General features: G+C 36.5%; 1 protein-coding gene across 3 annotated transcripts in view; it reads right to left on the bottom strand.

The window, feature by feature from the left end:
* Positions 1 to 17851, bottom strand: part of LOC128555512 (SCY1-like protein 2) — a 503011-nt gene that overhangs the window by 262405 nt on the left and 222755 nt on the right. For all 3 annotated transcript variants that reach the window (XM_053537940.1, XM_053537941.1, XM_053537939.1), the window contains exons 4-5: positions 4569 to 4944; positions 1607 to 1767 (exon numbers count right to left, since the gene is read on the bottom strand). In XM_053537940.1, the coding sequence (XP_053393915.1) occupies positions 1607 to 1767; positions 4569 to 4844 (437 nt within the window). In that variant the 5' untranslated portion in view covers positions 4845 to 4944. The remainder of the gene's footprint in view (positions 1 to 1606; positions 1768 to 4568; positions 4945 to 17851) is intronic.

The raw sequence follows: 17851 nt of genomic DNA on the forward strand, positions 1-17851 counted from the left end.
AGTTATAATGTGGACCTGTCTTTATCATGATGCCATTTTGTCTAAGAAATCTATGAGCAGGAAAATGACTTCATATACTTAACTGGACTGAAAGACAGAAATAATTTGTTTCCTCCATGGCGATACTGATATCAAACTTCACAATCTTTAAAACATACACTTTGCTTTTAATCATAGCAATAGTTACCTACTCTTTAGATGTTAAATATTGGCCCTTTTATATCAATACTAACAAAAGCATTAAATTTTGCTAGTTGTAGTTACATTATATAATATTCTATAGTACGTGTGTTTAACATTAATGTGGCATAGATGCCATATGGTAAAATATTTGCAGTTAATATATTTTGATGTATGAACCTTTAGAATGATATGTCAAATAAATACATGTACTAGTTTTCATTCTCTGGATGTGTCCTGAAAAGAAGTACATACAAATGAGAAGATTTCAATGGACCCTTGTCTTCACTGTTAATATGGATTGCAAAGAGACTGCAAAAATGTCACAAAATATGCCAGTTACAGTAAATACATTCTGACTATACAACTGCAGCTATACATATTGAGCTGACATTGTGACTATTTCAAGGGCCATTACTCTGGAAATGCTTATCCAAACTGACTAGCTGCAGACTGCTTCATGATTCTGATAAATTCAAGGGCCATCATTAAACTGTGGAGATACTGGCTGGTTACTGAACTTAAACTAGAATTTATACAGATACAAATTCCATATAAAATTAATGTAATTCTATACAAGGGCTATACAACCAGAACTATCCAACTATAAAAATTGGAAGTGTAGTGAACACTGGATAAGGACTGCTAAAGTTACTGAGAGAATGCTATCAAAATTCTCAATTCTCAGAGAGAATTGGAAGATCCTGCTGGCTATAAAAATTTGATACGATACTTGGTGAACAATGAATAAGAACTACCAAAGTAAGAGAGCGGACAACTTTCATGGACCCTCAGCAGCATGCTGCCTGCCACGGAAAATCCCCTAATACTTCCTGTTTGAAATTGTATAAAATGAAACAGTTATTTCTACATAAGTGCATATTTCTGTCAATTTTGTAAATGCTGCACCCTGATTTCCATATCCGAGTGGCAAACATGGAAACAAACCAACCCCTGTATTAATCTGCAGGTTGATTTTTGTATTTTGTTATGGTCAATATGTCACTAAGTAAATTCTTGTCAATAAATTTGAGTTTTGTTAAGAAATTGTCCTTGTTCACATTTAAAACTTTTTGTCTGAAAGCATTTGCTATGTTTTTAAATATATCACAAAACACCTGCAGACAAAGGGTTAGTTTATTGGATGTGGATGCATCGCATTCTCATATCTTCAAATACAATAGATCTTACAGCTGGCTGAAGTGCCCTGCAGAGTCAGAAGAATATTTCCAAGTAAGATCTGTCTTTAGATATTTATGGCCATTTTATCAATCATCATTTCTAACAGCACTGTAATTACATTACCCTGTATGCAAGACAGAACTCTGCAGGCAAATCTTTTATATTCTGAATTGTCATTGCCTAATGACAACCCAGGGATGTATAAATAACTTGCAGAATAAATATCTCTTATTAAATTACTTACTGGCATTCTTCTAATGGATGTATAACTGTGAGAATTTTTGGATGTTTCATCTTAAGAAGAAGCTGAACTTCTCGCCTCAGAATCTCCGATACAATTTCCCGTCGCCGAGGTTTGTGAAGTTTGTCGGCAATTTTCTTCTCAAAGAAAAATACAGACACTTCCTGCAATATAAGGATTAATGACTGTATACAACAGTTACACAGTTCTATTTATCAAGCTTTCTACAATCTTCACAAATTTATTTCAGTACCCACATAAATCTTTGACGTCTTTTCTGCTCTAAAACAAGAGGACAGAAAAAGGGATTAGAAGCAACGAAATTAATTCTCTTCTGGAATAAGTCATGAATTCTCTAAACAAAAGTGGCAGTTTAGATAAAAGCTAAAGCTTTTTAATAAGAATTACCCTCAGAAAAGATAGTTGTTGCAATCTGAAGCATTTCAAGATTTTGTGTGTGTTTGTGTATGTTTGTTCGGGTTTAACATCTTTTTAAACAAGAGCAGTCACTAATGGTGACAAATGCCCCCGCAGCACCTTGACCTTTGACCTGGTGACCTTGACCTTTGACCTGGTGACCCCAAAGTCAGTAGGGGTGGTGTACTCAGTAAGTACTATCAGCATGTGAAGTTTGAAGGTCCTGGGTGCAGTGGTTCCCGAGTAAAGTGCCTTCATGCAAAAAGTTAATGTTGGCCCCTGTGACCTTGACCTTCCACCTGGTGACCCCAAAGTCAGTAGGGGTGGTGTACTCTATAAGTACTATCAGCATGTGAAGTTTGAAGGTCGTGGGTGCAGTGGTTCGCGAGTAAAGTGCCTTCATGCAAAAAGTTAACATTAGCCCTGTGACCTTGACCTTTGACCTGGTGACCCAAAAGTCAGTAGGGGTCGTGTACTCAATAAGTACTATCAGCATGTGAAGCTTGAAGGTCCTGGGTGCAGTGGTTCACGAGTAAAGTGCCTTCATCTAAAAAGTTAACGTTGGCCCCTGTGACCTTGACCTTTGACCTGGTGACCCCAAAGTTAGTAGGGTGGTGTACTCAAAAAGTACTATCAGCATGTGAAGTTTGAAGGTCCTGGGTGCAGTGGTTCGCGAGTAAAGTACCTTCATGCAAAAAGTTAACATTGGCCCCTGTGACCTTGACCTTTGACCTCGTGACCCCGAAGTCAGTAGGGGTGGTGTACTAAATAAGTACTGTCGGCATGTGAAGTTGAAGGTCCTGGGTGCAGTGGTTCGCGAGTAAAGTGCCTTCATGCAAAAAGTTAAAGTTGACCCCTGTGACCTTGACCTGGTGACCCCAAAGTCAGTAGGGGTGGTGTACTCAATAAGTACTATCAGCATGTGAAGTTTGAAGGTCCTGGGTTCAGTGGTTCACGATTAAAGTGCCTTCAAGCAAAAAGTTAACGTTGGTCCCTGTGACTTTGACCTTCGACCCCAAAGTCAGTAGGGGTGGTTTTTGACCCCAGATGATCCAATATCGAACTCGTCCAAGATTTTATTAAGGGTAACATTCTGACCAAGTTTCATTAAGATTGGGCCAAAAATGTGATCTCTATAGTGTTAACAAGCTTTTCCTTTGATTTGACCTGGTGACCTAGTTTTTGATCTCAGATGACCCAATATCAAACTCTTCCAAGATTTTATTGAGGGAAACATTTTTACCAAGTTTCATTAACACTGGGCCAAAAATGTGACCTCTAGTGTTAACAAGCTTTTCCTTTGATTTCACCTGGTGACCTAGTTTTTGACCCCAGATCACCCAATATCGAACTCGTCCAAGATTTTATTGAGGGTAACATTCTGACAAAGTTTCATTCAGATTGGGCCAAAATTGTACCTCTAGAGTGTTAACAAGCTTTTCCTTTGATTTGGCCTGGTGACCTAGTTTTTGACCCCAGATCACCCAATATCGAACTCGTCCAAGAGTTTATTGAGGGTAACATAACATTCTGACCAAGTTTCATTAAGATTGGGCCAAAATTGTGACCTCTAGAGTGTTAACAAGCTTTTCCTTTGATTTGACCTGGTGACCTAGTTTTTGACCCCAGATGACCCAATATCGAACTCGTCCAAGATTTTATTGAGGGTAACATTCTGACCAAGTTTCATTAAGATTGAGCCAAAAATGTGACCTCTAGAGTGTTAACAGTCAAATTGTTGTCGACGGACGACAGACGGATGGCCAAACGGACTACGACGGACACAGGGCGATCACAAATGCTCACCTTTGAGCACTTCATGCTCAAGTGAGCTAATAACAATTATAGACTTATTTTTTCGGTCAATATGTGTTTTGACCTCCACATAAGTCAATAACTGTATAATGTCCCTTCGGGCGTATAATAACACATAATATAATGTGTTGTTTAAAAATGTCACGAGAGTGCTTTCTCCCATGGTAACTCAAATTTCTAATGTTAGTTGGCTGATAAACGAGTTGCTTGAAACCATTGATAACTCTCATCTTGTGACTTTGATTGTTGGTGTCATATTGTAGCTCTTTTGTGATAATTACCTTTTAACTACTAAGACTATATTAAAGATTTAGCAAATATAAAATGCAGCAAGAATAATCAATAAAATGGAAACACAACAGCTTTTCCATCTTTTGAATTATTTTTTGAATTACCAAATTAATATGTAGGCAACAAAACTTGCAAATTAGAATTACATTTGCCTCTCCATTCTACTGGTAACTAATACCTCTTGCATTCTAGTTTTCTTTGACTAGTGCATCCTTTATTTCTGATACCTCTTTGTGTATCTGTTTCTAGTAATTTCTATAAATTGATAAAGATGATCACGATCTTTAAATGACAAGAGTCTGTGTAAAAAAATATTTAGCCTATAATTTTAGAAATTTCACTGCAGAATCTGTTTAATCTGCAGATTTATCTGAACATGTGACTACCAACAATGAATTCTCATCAATGTAAACATGTTCCACTCACACCCTCATACATTTACCTTGCTATCTTCTAGTCTTATAGCATCAAATATTTTCCAAACCATCTCTGGACCGCAACTGGCCACATGTTGACGAATATCAAAATATCTTGTAATAGGGTTCACTTCATCTGATATTATCGAATGTTTGATCATTGAGAACACATCCATAGTTTTTGCAAGGGAGGATGCACAACACAGCAATCTACATGATCCACATGGTTTAGATGACTGGTATCCGCCCCTGTCCTGCTCTGTTATAAAGTATGATGATTCGTACACTGGTGGGTAAGACATAGGGTGAATTGGTCAACATTCACTCACATAGCAATTATTCCTTGATCAGCAGGTAAGACAAGTGTCAAAGTGGTCATCGTCCATTTGCATATCAACATTTCTGAAAATAAACATGTTTTAATTACTAAGAGCAAAACTTATCTCTGTGTGACTCCAGGGGAAGGCATGGCACACACGGGTTTTCTACTCAGACGAAAAGTTTTCTCCTAGAAGAAGACCACAGTAAGCATCCATCTGTTGAAAGCATTTTGCTTTCAATAAAGTCTGTTTGTTTGTTCTGGGTTTAACGCTGTTTTTCAACAGTATTTCAGTTATGTAATGGCCGGCAGTTAACCTAACTGGTGTTCTTGGATTCTGAACCAGTACAAACCTGTTCTTCGCAAGTAACTGCCAACTTCCCCACATGAATCAGAGATGGAGGACGAATGATATCAGACACAATGTCTTTTATCAAATCAACATGGAGAACATAATATGCCCCGCCTGGGGATCGAACTCGTGAACCTGCAATCCATAGATCTGCGTTCTCCCTATTGAGTTATTTAGCGAGTGGATCAATAAAGTTCTTTCTGATAAATTATAGCTTTTTATTACCAGCCATATTCAGATAATAAGAAAATGTTCAAAACAAAAGGAACAACACTTCTCAAAAATGATACCATGATACTTGTTTGCAGTGTATGATACAAAGGTAAATACTTTGTAATATATGAACAGTATCACCTGGCATCTCACACTGAATCTGTTTTATTGATTTGATTAATTATATCTCTTAACTGTGATGAAATAATATTGTATCAATTGCAATTTTACTGAATTATATTGTGAAATGTATCAATGGAAGATTTTGTGGATAATGAAATAGCTTGATGTATATTATAATTACATTCATACTAAAAATAGAACAAGAGGGCCAAGATGGCCCTATATCGCTCACCTGAGTGATATTTCTATCAGTGGAAGTATATCATATGACATACATATAAATAAACAGACTGGGAATATAATGCTATGGTGAGTATAGTGTTATCAAGGTTTTACAATAATCATCATGAGCTAAAAACAAAGGGAGGTAATCTGACATAAATCAGTCCACGGGTTTCTAGGCTATATACCAATAAAAGAAATTGTTCTTTGCTTCATATAAAATTCAGCTACTTCAGATCAATTTTGATACAGTTTCTAGGTTTTCACTCCATCGCAGACCTATTTTCCACAAGAAATCCATATATTTGCTACAAGAAAACGAAAAGAAAAAGGGGTGTTGAATAGTATGCAGTGAAATGTAAGTCAACTGAAGTTAGGTACCCTCATATTGCCACATTTCAGAAAGCGGTCTGCAGAATAAACACCCTACTTTCGTTTTCAAGTAAACAACTTGAAAACATGCAAATATAAGCATTGAAAGTGTCTTATTTTATGTAAAATACATTCCACGAGTGAAATAATGCCCATTTGGCCCCCGATTTACTTGCAAATGCACTAAAAATGGAAAAATTAGGATCTGTTTATTAGGGACTTTTTTCGACACCACCACAGAAGCATATTTTTGACCGAATTACTGCTATATAACCATCTAACTTGAACATCTGTGTACCCTGATGACACTGATGAAATTTCAAATCAGTCTAGTCAGAAGTTACTGAGAAATATCCATTCAAATTAAAATAAAGGGAGGATATTTGTCAAAAATTCACTCCGGTGTTGTCTACCCTGATTGTCTGGGTCCACTTGATCACATAAATGAAATTTGGAACCAATCATGTAAGTAGTTACCAAAATATGTTCATTTTAATTAAAGACCAAGGGAGGTAATTTGAAATAAAATCAGACCATAGTTATCTACGCTGATAATTTGAGACCACCTGAAGACATATACTTGAACTTTCAAATCAATCACATGTACATGATTAGGACTGGTGAAGAAAGAAAAATGAAAAACAATGTGAAATACATCAATTTTTGTAAATCATGGTCCTACTAAATTGTTATTATTATTATTATTATTATTATTATTATTATTATACAAGATTTATATAGCGCCCTTTTCATGATAAACATGTTCAAAGGCGCTTTACATATAGATCTAGCAAACGCAGCTACACAGGGTGCGAAATTCATCCTCTACTAGTACAGACACAGAGTGATCTGACCAGAGGGACAGAGTGAGATAAAGCCCCCAGAACAGATAGAGAGAAATCCTTTTTAGATACAGACTTGTCCGGCTACCTTAGCCTAGCTCTTTGCGAATAGACAGTCTGGTTCTTTAACATGCCAGGAAGCGGACTCGAGAGTGGTTAAATAAGCTTGAAGCTTTCATCACAAACAAGCTGAAACAAATTAGTATAAACTAAACTAACATGCCTGGTGTACAGCACTGATACAGGCGAAGCCGTCTTCCCTGGGAAGAACCAGTACAGACCTCTAAGACTGGTGAAGAAAGAAAAATGCAAAAAAATATGAAATATAGCAATTTTTGTAATCAAAGGCACATAACTCTGGTCCTACTAAACTAATTTAGCTCTTGGAACTCATCCATACACATTCTGTGTAAATATTATTTGGACTGGTGAAGAAATGAAGTTGCTTGAGTGTAAACAAGGGAAAATATAGCAATTTCTGTAAAATCAAGGGAAAGTAACTCTAGTCCTAATGGTCAGATTTCACTAATCATCGAACTCAAATGAGATCTTATGCTAATACACATTCTGTATAAATCTGATTTGGATTGCTGAAGGAATGAAGGTGTTATTGTGTAAACAAGGTAAAATATTGACCATTTCGTCATTATGATTATAGGATAAATCCTGTTCCCCAGTATTTCCGTAAATAGGGTCTGGGGGCCTGGCGGGATTAACCGATATAACGACCGTGTACAATATTAGCGATTATTTTTGCCAGAAGATAAGGATTTAGGAAAATTCTTACTTTCTCACAATGAAAATACTATTTTACGACCTCGGCAACAAAATCTTTGCACAAAAACATTGTTTTATATGTATAACCCTGAAAAATTCAAACAATTTCACACCATTGGTATCGAGCTACAGAAGCGGCAGTACAGAATAGAAGATAAGATTTAAAAAATAAAGTAAACTTTGGGGATATTTTTGCTACATTTTAATTAAAACAATGTTTTATGATAATCTGCAATACTTTTTTATACATTTTCTTTGTTTAAACCTTGAAAAAAAGATAATCTTAAACACTACCGCTACATAGCGTAATGGCCGATACCCGCCTCAAAACCGGAAACGGGTATTTATTAGTGGCTAATACCGGAAAACAGGATTTATTCTATAAATGTTGATATTGAGAATAGGGATTTTTGCAGAATCAAGGGCCCATAACACTTGTCCTACTTGTCTGACTTTGTTCAAAATTTAACTCATCCAAGATCTTATGGCAATACATATACTACATAAAATACGTTTTGGATTGGTGAAGAAATGAAGGTGCTAGAGAGTAAACAACGTAAAATATAGTAATGTTTGTAAATCAAGTGCACGAAACTCTGGTCCTACCAGCCCAATTTTGCTCATAATCGAACTCGTCCAAGATCTTGAGGTAATACACATTCTTTGTAAATATGATTAGGATTGGTGAAGAAATAAAGGTGCAAGATTGTAAACTTGGTGAAATATAGCAAATTTTGTCAATCAAGGGCACATAACTCTTGTCCTACTGGCTCGATTTCACTAATAATCTACCTCATCCAAGATCTTGAAGTCATACACATTCTATATAAATATGATTAGGATTGGTGAGGAAATGAAGATGCTAGAGGGCAAACAAAGTGAAATATAGCAAATTTTGTCAATCAAGGGCACATACTGATCCAATCTAGCCAATAATCAAATGCATTCGAGGTCTTGTGACCAAAAACATTGTGACCAAGTTTGATTAAGATTGCTTCAAAATTGTGGATGCTAGAGTGTAAACAAACTAAATGTGAATGGACGATAGACGGATGATGGACATTCTTCAACCCTAATAGCTGATAACCGAACAAATAAAAACATATATCATAAAAATTCAAATTTTATGTTATAATTATACTATTTTTTTATATATATTTAGTACTTAAAATATTTTGTAACCAAAGAAGACAATGATAATAGTAACCTAACAAAGCTGATTTTTCAAACAAATATCGTCACTACAGATTTGTCACAGTTTACATTGAAACATTATATTGTTTGATAATAATCTGCCTAAAAGCCAAAATTTCAGCTGATCTTGGCTCAAATCCAAATACAGATGTGCAAGAGTTTTAACAAGTCATGCAACTCATCACCCTGGCTCATCACCCTGAACTCGGAGGTGCAAGAGTTTTAACAAGTCATGCAACTCATCACCCTGAACTCGGAGGTGCAAGAGTTTAAAGAAGTCAGGCAACTCATCACCCTGAACTCGGAGGTGCAAGAGTTTAAAGAAGTCAGGCAACTCATCACCCTGGCTCATTTCCCTAACTCGGAGGTGCAAGAGTTTAAAGAAGTCAGGCAACTCATCACCCTGAACTCGAATGTGCAAGAGTTTAAAGAAGTCAGGCAACTCATCACCCTGAACACGGAGATGCAAGAGTTTAAAAAAGTCAGGCAACTCATCACCCCGGCTCATCACCCTGAACTCGAGGTGCAAGAGTTTAAAGAAGTCTGGCAATCATCACTACAAGGCAACATTAAAGTCAGCACTCATCACCCTGAATCACCGACACGGAGTGCAAGAGTTTAAAGAAGTCTGGCAACTCATCACCCTGAACTCAAAGGTGCAACAGTTTTAAAAAGTCAGGCAACTCATCACCCTGGCTCATCACCCTGAACTCAAGGTGCAAGAGTTTAAACAAGTCATGCAACTCATCACCCTGGCTCATCACCCTGAACTCGAGGTGCAAAAGTTTAAAGCAGTCAGGCAACTCATCACCCTGGCTCATCACCCTGAACTGGGAGGTGCAAGAGTTTAAAGAAGTCAGGCAACTCATCACCCTGGCTCATAACCCTGAACTCAAGGTGCAAAAGTTTAAAAAGTCAGGCAACTCATCACCCTGGCTCATCACCCTGAACTCGGAGGTGCAAGTGTTTAAAGAAGTCAGGCAACTCATCACCCTGGCTCATCACCCTGAACTCGGAGGTGCAAGAGTTTAAAGAAGTCAGGCAACAATATTATCAGCAGGAAGGGAGTCTCCACACATTCTTGGTGCCAGCATGCCAGTTACAGCTATCTCATTAAAGAGTTACTTTTTTATCAGTATAAAAACCATGACTTATGCATCTATATACATTAAAAATAGTTGAATACAAATCTTCCTTCATCAGTTCTGATCGGCAAACGAAAGAACAATTACAGTTTCCAACAGACAAAATTTGCTTCTGAAAATAGTCATTCGACCGTCCATGTCCAAACTGAAAAATGAATTTCATGTAAATCCTCACAGTCCGCTTTGACACTAATACACACATCTTATTATTTATTAAATAAACTGTACTTATTCAAAACAACTATACTATTTAAAACAATTATATACATATGGCCAGTTTTTCAACTATTAAGTAAAGACTTAAGCTCCGACTTAAGCCGTGTCGGATATATTTACAACGCTTAAGTCAGCACGTGAACAACGGGGCTTGACAAAAGTTAAACCTTGGATTGGATTTTTCTACTTTGAGTGGTGTCGGCAATGGCTTATCTTTCTATTGTTATTTTAAACCTGGGGCATAGGTGGTTTAAGAAAAGATAGAGGCGGAATATTTAGACAGTCGTGGACTTAAATTTCCAGCATGAAGTTAAAGCAAAAATGTTGAGGAGGGAGGGAATGATACGGGACTGAGAAAACCCTTTCGTTATTTACGACGATTTGGTTTTTTGGATAGATTTCGTCTCAGTAAAGCTAGTATTAGAGATGTTTTACTTTAAACTTAAACCAAAGGCGACGCCGATGCTGGGGCGAGTGCAAAAGTTCTATTTTTTATTCAAAAAGTCGAGCTAAAAATGTAACAGATTCAACTCTTCAATTTTAACTTTACTAAATTCGCTACGTTTGTACAGGTTTCAAAATATATGTGCAAGCATAAATATATAAGTGCATGTAATTAATAATAATTACATGTAATGCAAAAATATGAAGTTGAACATATATATATATGGATACGCACGTCTACATATATACGTCTCCTTTCAATGACGTGTGGATTTTGAAATTCATGCATTTGCATGTGCAGTTTGTGTACCTTTACTATTAATTTAAATTTACAAATGCATTCCTAATTACAAGTGCATATTGCACGTGTTTTGTACATGAAAGGTGGAACATTTAGGAATAATGAAAACAATAAGACAATGAGCAAACATAGGAATGCTTGTAGTCTTACCTTGAATTAAATTCACCTTTTCCTGGCATTTTTTTTTTCATTCATTAGCCGGGCGCTAGTGCTTTTGTGTTTTAATGTGTCTTTGTATTTTCCTATGATTTCTATGAGAATTTCTTTTTTGAAAGTAGTAAATCACCAAAGTAACATGTTTAATATATGTAAAAATACAGCGAAACGATCTGATGACTGTATCTACATGTTCATAGTGTGTGACCAAGGCTTAGCAAATACATCGCAAATATACCCGCTGAGTATTAGTAAAAATCCGTTAGAAAACAAGGTTGAGCGATGGCTTAACTAATACTGGTTTAAGCCTTTCTTAGTGCTAGAGTTGAAAAACTGACCAATAGTACTGTATTGTAAAACTTTCTAGAATCATCCATTGCACTAAGTAAGAGCTGCCTTCAACTGGCTCCCCTTTTTAGAACTGTCATACATCCATGAGCATTCTATAGTTTATTTACTTTTTCCACAATCAATCATTTTTATTAAATTTTTCCTTATAAATTCTGGTATACATATAATTCTTTATAAAATATTATTCAATTTTTTTTTTCAAAATTGCTTCAAGTAAAAAAAAAATTACAAAGTAAGAACTCTAGAAATCTCTAGGAAATGTAGTATTATAATTTGGAAAGTTGAATTATGTCTAAAACTGAAAATTTGTGATTTTTCTTGCACTTCAATTAATATATCATTATTCAATCATATAACAAAACAGAAAAAATATACAAAATTTAGCAACAATGACCAGCAACAAATTCTGCCTCACTAAATTTTTAGATTTATCACAGCTTTCACATTATTTTTCATAAAAATCCTACTTAAACTAGTTCTAGCGTCAATAATCCAATTCCATTTCCATAACCTCTGAACAAATACTGAATCAACCAAAGGCATTGGAACTTTATTTGTGAAAATAATTACCAATCATGCCTGTTTTAGAACTGCAGACTTTCTATTGGAAACACTGTGAATGAACCAAATGCCTCTGACCATTGGCCAATAATTTCTGTATAACACAAAGCACTCACGCACACCAAGTGCATACCAATAACATGAAGTATGAGAACAGCACTCAATTTGGTTGAAAATTAGCGCTATTTCTGAACATTTTCATTCACGCTGGTAATGTTACACTCTCCCTCACAAAAATCACATTTGTTTTTCTAATAGAACGCCATTATTTATTTATCTTTCCATTAGTTTCTGAATTAGGGCTAATTTTTGGGCTATACCAAACAAAATTTAAGGTAAAAAACTGACCATTTAGGGCCCATCACGGGAAACATCAACCTGAGAAATTGCATAGGAAAAATGAAAGTTATTACAGCTGAAACTTAGTATCTTGAATTCCATGGGATCAAGCATTTTACATCGAGACAACTGAAATTCGATTTAAGATTGATATTGATTGTGCATCTGTTTTCAGGACAGGATTTGAAAACGTCTTTGAGATAGCCAGAATTTTGAACTAAGATAAGCAAGATACTGAGTTTCAACTGTATTTGAGCCACAGCATGAGAAAACCAACATAGTGCATTTGCAACCAGCATGGATCCAGACCAGCTGCGCATCTGTTCACTTTCAAAGACTATTGCAATTAGAGAAACTGTTAGTAAACAGCTTGGATCCTGACCAGACTGCGCGGATGTGCAGGCTGGTCTGAATCCATGCTGGTCGCAAAGCCACTATGTTGGTTTTCTCATGGCATGGCTCATTTATGTTAACGTCCAGCATTCCACATAGGTCACAACACTTAGTTTGCATTCTATGTGAGTCAGAAATGTCTTTGTATGGGTAACATGCTTTTAACAGACAGTACCCATGGTGAAGCCTGGAACAAACAGTGATGCTATGTAACTTAGAATGTTCATTGTCACAACAATCACTGTTAACGATTTGATCTTTTCAAAGATTCACAACTTCCAAGGTATGCAACACTGGATCAATGTATAACAAGAGGAAATAGAACCGCCAAGTACAAGATCTGAATCCGAGTTTGACTAAATACCCATTTTGAATATAAAATAAATTACTGTTTCATGTATGCACGGACATGTCTAAGCCTCCACTGTAATCATAATCACATTTCATACCCAAATGTGCACTACCAAACTGCTACTCATTTCTAAAGTATATCATATAAAATCTATTTTTTGGGTAACATTGCTTTAAAGGTGGTCAATCACATTTAATCAACATTTAATGACATTTTTTACTTTTTGTATATTCTGGTAGAGAATTATTTAAGGAACAAAAAGACCGATTACATAGAGTTAGATTCCTATTGGAAATGTGTATTTTATTATTTTTATAAAATTTTGTAATTACTCCCCTTTAATATGAAAGTATATAAAAAGCTGGGTATTTCTTTTTATTTCGACACAATGTCTAGTTTTACATTTGCATTTGATAGACATATCAACTATTGAACAATCTGAACCAAAATGCAAGTTTTAAAGCTGTGTGTAGCTTCTGAATTCATTTATTTCCAATCTATCTTGGTTGCGCAACCAAGATAGGCAAAGGGAGGTAATAATAATTTTTCAAACTTGCGTTTCTAATGAATTCCATCTAAATACATAATTTTTAATGCAAATATTTAACAAATATATTACAATATGTCTAATATTTATACATTTCCTTAGGCAAAGTATGTTTATCAAATTTATACTTATGATAAAATAACTCTATCTTGGTTGGGCAACCAGGATAAGAAAATGAAATTTTAACAAGAGCTGTCTCCATAGGATGACATATGCCCCCGATGGCACTTTGAATGAGTAGTTATGGCCGATGTTAGAGTTTAGGACCTTTGACCTATGGAGCTGGGTCTTGTGGCGACACGTCGTCTTACTGTGTCACACATTCATGCGTAGTTATTTTAAAATCCATGCATGAATGACAAAGATATGAACCAGACACGCCCATCAATGCACTATCATGAAAAATGACCTTTAACGTCTAAGTGTGACCTTGACCTCTGAGCTACGGACCTGGGTCTTGTGCGCGACACGTCGTCTTACTGTGGTACACATTCATGCCAAGTTATTTGAAAATCCATCCATGGTTGACAAAGATATGGACTGGACACGCCCATCAATGCACTATCCTTTAAAGTCTAAGTGTGACCTTGATCTTTGAGCTACGGACCTGGGTCTTGCGCGCAACACGTCGTCTTACTGTGGTACACATTCATGCCAAGTTATTTGAAAATCGATCCATCGATGACAAAGATATGGACCGGACACACCCATCAATGCACTATCCTTTAATGTCTAAGTGTGACCTTGACCTTTGAGCTACGGACCTGGGTCTTGCGCACTGCACGTCGTCTTACTGTGGTACACATTCATGCCAAGTTATTTGAAAATCCATCCATCGATGACAAAGATATGGACCGGACACGCCCATCAATGCACTATCCTTTAATGTCTAAGTGTGACCTTGACCTTTGAGCTATGGACCTGGGTCTTGCGCGTGACACGTCGTCTTACTGTGGTACACATTCATGCCAAGTTATTTGAAAATCCATCCATCGATGACAAAGATATGGACCGGACACGAAAATTGCGGACAGACTGACAGACCGACAGACGGTTCAAAAACTATATGCCTCCCTTCGGGGGCATAAAAATACCTCCAGTGAAAATCTAATTTGTATTAAGTGTTAAGTGAACATAAATGAGTGTAAATGATCAGATGCTAAAGTTTCGAACAAATCCGTTACATGGCCAAAATCTGATTATCCACCTTTAAAGAGAACCTGTAAATAATTTTAATACTATTTTACACATTAAACTGTAAAAATTACTTGAAAATAAGCATCTCATTACATGAACTATTTCTTCTTCTGATTGACTTAGTCTTAGTAAGGGGCCTCCCACTTGCCCCTCATCTCTGTGGGTTCTAAACCTCACTTGGGGTGAAGAAGTCATTCCGCTGGTTTGGGGGAGGTTGGTTGTTCTACCTAGGTGCCCATCCATGCCTGAAATTATGCCCAGAGGGGGTCATCATCCTGTGTCAAAAACTGAAAAGTTACCACAATGACCTCCAGTTGTGTCTTTGTGATGTTTTGGGTCATTGGAAAGCACACCTCTTACACCAATTACGACACTAAACACTGGTATTTATACAAAGGAAAAACACCAAGGAGGTGAAAACCTGTGAAGTTAGTAAATATGAAAAGATAATACATGTATTATACTAAAACTCTTAGATATACTTAATGTTTACCCTACTCTTTCAACCAACAACATGACAGAGGTTTACAAGTCTTGTTTGTTGGTAGTGTTTCTTTCCTGCTTCTCTCCAAACCTCCCCCTATCGCCCCCACCCATCCTTTCCCTTTGCATTTGCACTCCCTTGCTTTTGCATAAGTTAAAGTTTTGAAAAATCTACCCTTACCTATTATCTTTTGTAAAGTGTCCGATAATTTGGTATTAAGGTAATATGCGCCACCTAACGAAAGTCAACGGACCGTTATGAAATTTTGCCGAATCAAATTTGACGATATTTCCGATTGACTGGTATTTTTTTCATTTTTCTGTTATTCTCCATTTTGCTGCTGTAAATCTTCAAACATGGCCACTAACGTCATTTTTTCAGCAGAGCACAAAATGACGTACTTGACTGGTTTTTCAAGTCTTGTTTGTTGGTAGTGTTTCTTTCCTGCTTCTCCAAACCTCCCCCTATCGCCCCCACCCATCCTTTCCCTTTGCATTTGCACTCCCTTGCTTTTGCATAAGTTAAAGTGCCTACCTTAGTTTTGGCTGCCGGAATCCTTAGGTGGTGCCCGAGTGTTGTTTTTTCCTGCTTATGTGTGTGTGTGTGTGTGTGTGTGTGTGTGTGTGTGTGTGTGTACTTGTGCATCTGTATGTCTTGGGTGGTGCCCTACTGTGTTGTTATATCTTACTTGTTTGTTTGGTTAGTAATAGAAAGAGCATTGAAACTCGAGGTAAACGATTTGTCCGAGGGGGCATAGCCCCCGAGTATAAATCATTTACCCGAGAGTTTTAATGTTCTTTCTGTTTTGTATCATAGCCATCCATATATGGTAGTTCAGTAGGCGTTCCACATTGCTATATACAGCAGTTCAGTGAGTACTTAAAATCCTTGCTTTTACAAATGTGTAAAGCTCAGGTAAAATAAACCAATGTGAGCGCAGAAAATCAATAAAATGCACGTCGCTGTCTGCTGTCAGAGACACGCCCATACACGCTGGCATACTTTCCTATCCAACAGTGCGGTAACTAGCGTGCGGGTATTTGATACCTGCACACTTTTAGTTACCGCACCCTGTGCTCAGTGTATATAGTTTACCTGCACCAAATTTGTGAAGAAAAAACACCGAGCTATGATACAATCTATGTAAGTTAGTTATGTGAGTGTGTGTGTCTTTTGTACGCGAGTGTCTGTGCTGCTGTGGTTTATTTTAGAGTAACTGTGATTAAGGAATGACCCTTTTGAATATTCATCCGTGTTTCACTTTCCCCTTCAACCCCCCCTCCCCCTTTCCACCCCCTACCACTTCCTCCCCCTTTTTCTATATTTTGCATAAAATTAAAATTAACTGTTGGATTTCTGAAGCAACCCGTCTATAATATTTTTCCGTTGTGGGCCTACTTTGCAAATGGCTCTGCAGTGTTTGTGGTATTCTGTGCTTTTGAAAAATCTACCCTTACCTATTATCTTTTGTAAAGTGTCCGATAATTTGGTATTAAGGTAATATGCGCCACCTAACGAAAGTCAACGGACCGTTATGAAATTTTGCCGAATCAAATTTGACGATATTTCCGATTGACTGGTATTTTTTTCATTTTTCTGTTATTCTCCATTTTGCTGCTGTAAATCTTCAAACATGGCCACTAACGTCATTTTTTCAGCAGAGCACAAAATGACGTACTTGACTGGTTTTTCAAGTATCGTTTTTATATACAACTAAAAAACGGCAAAAATCCTTTATTTTCAAGTTTATATTAAAATTATCTCTCCATTGATATATAATATGTCATGTTTATTTCAACGTCACATCAGAGGCAAGCGATTTATGAACGCAAAATACGTAAAACTGACGTTGAGTTTCACCCGAAATTTCGCGTAAAAACGCCTGTATCTTTAAAACTGTGAGATAGTTTTTTGAATAAATTTCAACAGAAGTACAAAATTTCAATTGCTATCGATTCCTTAAAAGAAAAATGGGGGTCACCGATTTAGATTTCGCTCTATTTACCGTTGCGCTTCCGCTACCCCCAGTAAAAATGACGACGTTTTCATACTTATTTCGTAAATTTCCATTAATTCAAATTCAGTGTGTTCTTCTGTTGGTGGATATAATGAAATGATATCACAATAATGATAAAATGAAGACGTTTTTTTGTTTATTAAATTTTTCAAACAGATGAATGTTTTCTAGAAAATGTTCTATACATGACAAATAGACATGTTTTATTACAGACAATTTTGCCTAAGTTCCAGTGCACTCTAAATAGTATTTCTAAGAGTGCGCAGTTAATGATTCCATCTTTACATAGAAACAGTTTAGATTACGCATACAGTACTCTAATGAGGAGGGAAAGGAATTTGTCCCATAAGTTTATTTAGGGTGTTAAGAATCACATGTACCTCCAAGACGTT

The sequence above is a fragment of the Mercenaria mercenaria genome, chromosome 3 (assembly GCF_021730395.1).
Source record: "Mercenaria mercenaria strain notata chromosome 3, MADL_Memer_1, whole genome shotgun sequence".
Taxonomy (NCBI): domain Eukaryota; kingdom Metazoa; phylum Mollusca; class Bivalvia; order Venerida; family Veneridae; genus Mercenaria; species Mercenaria mercenaria.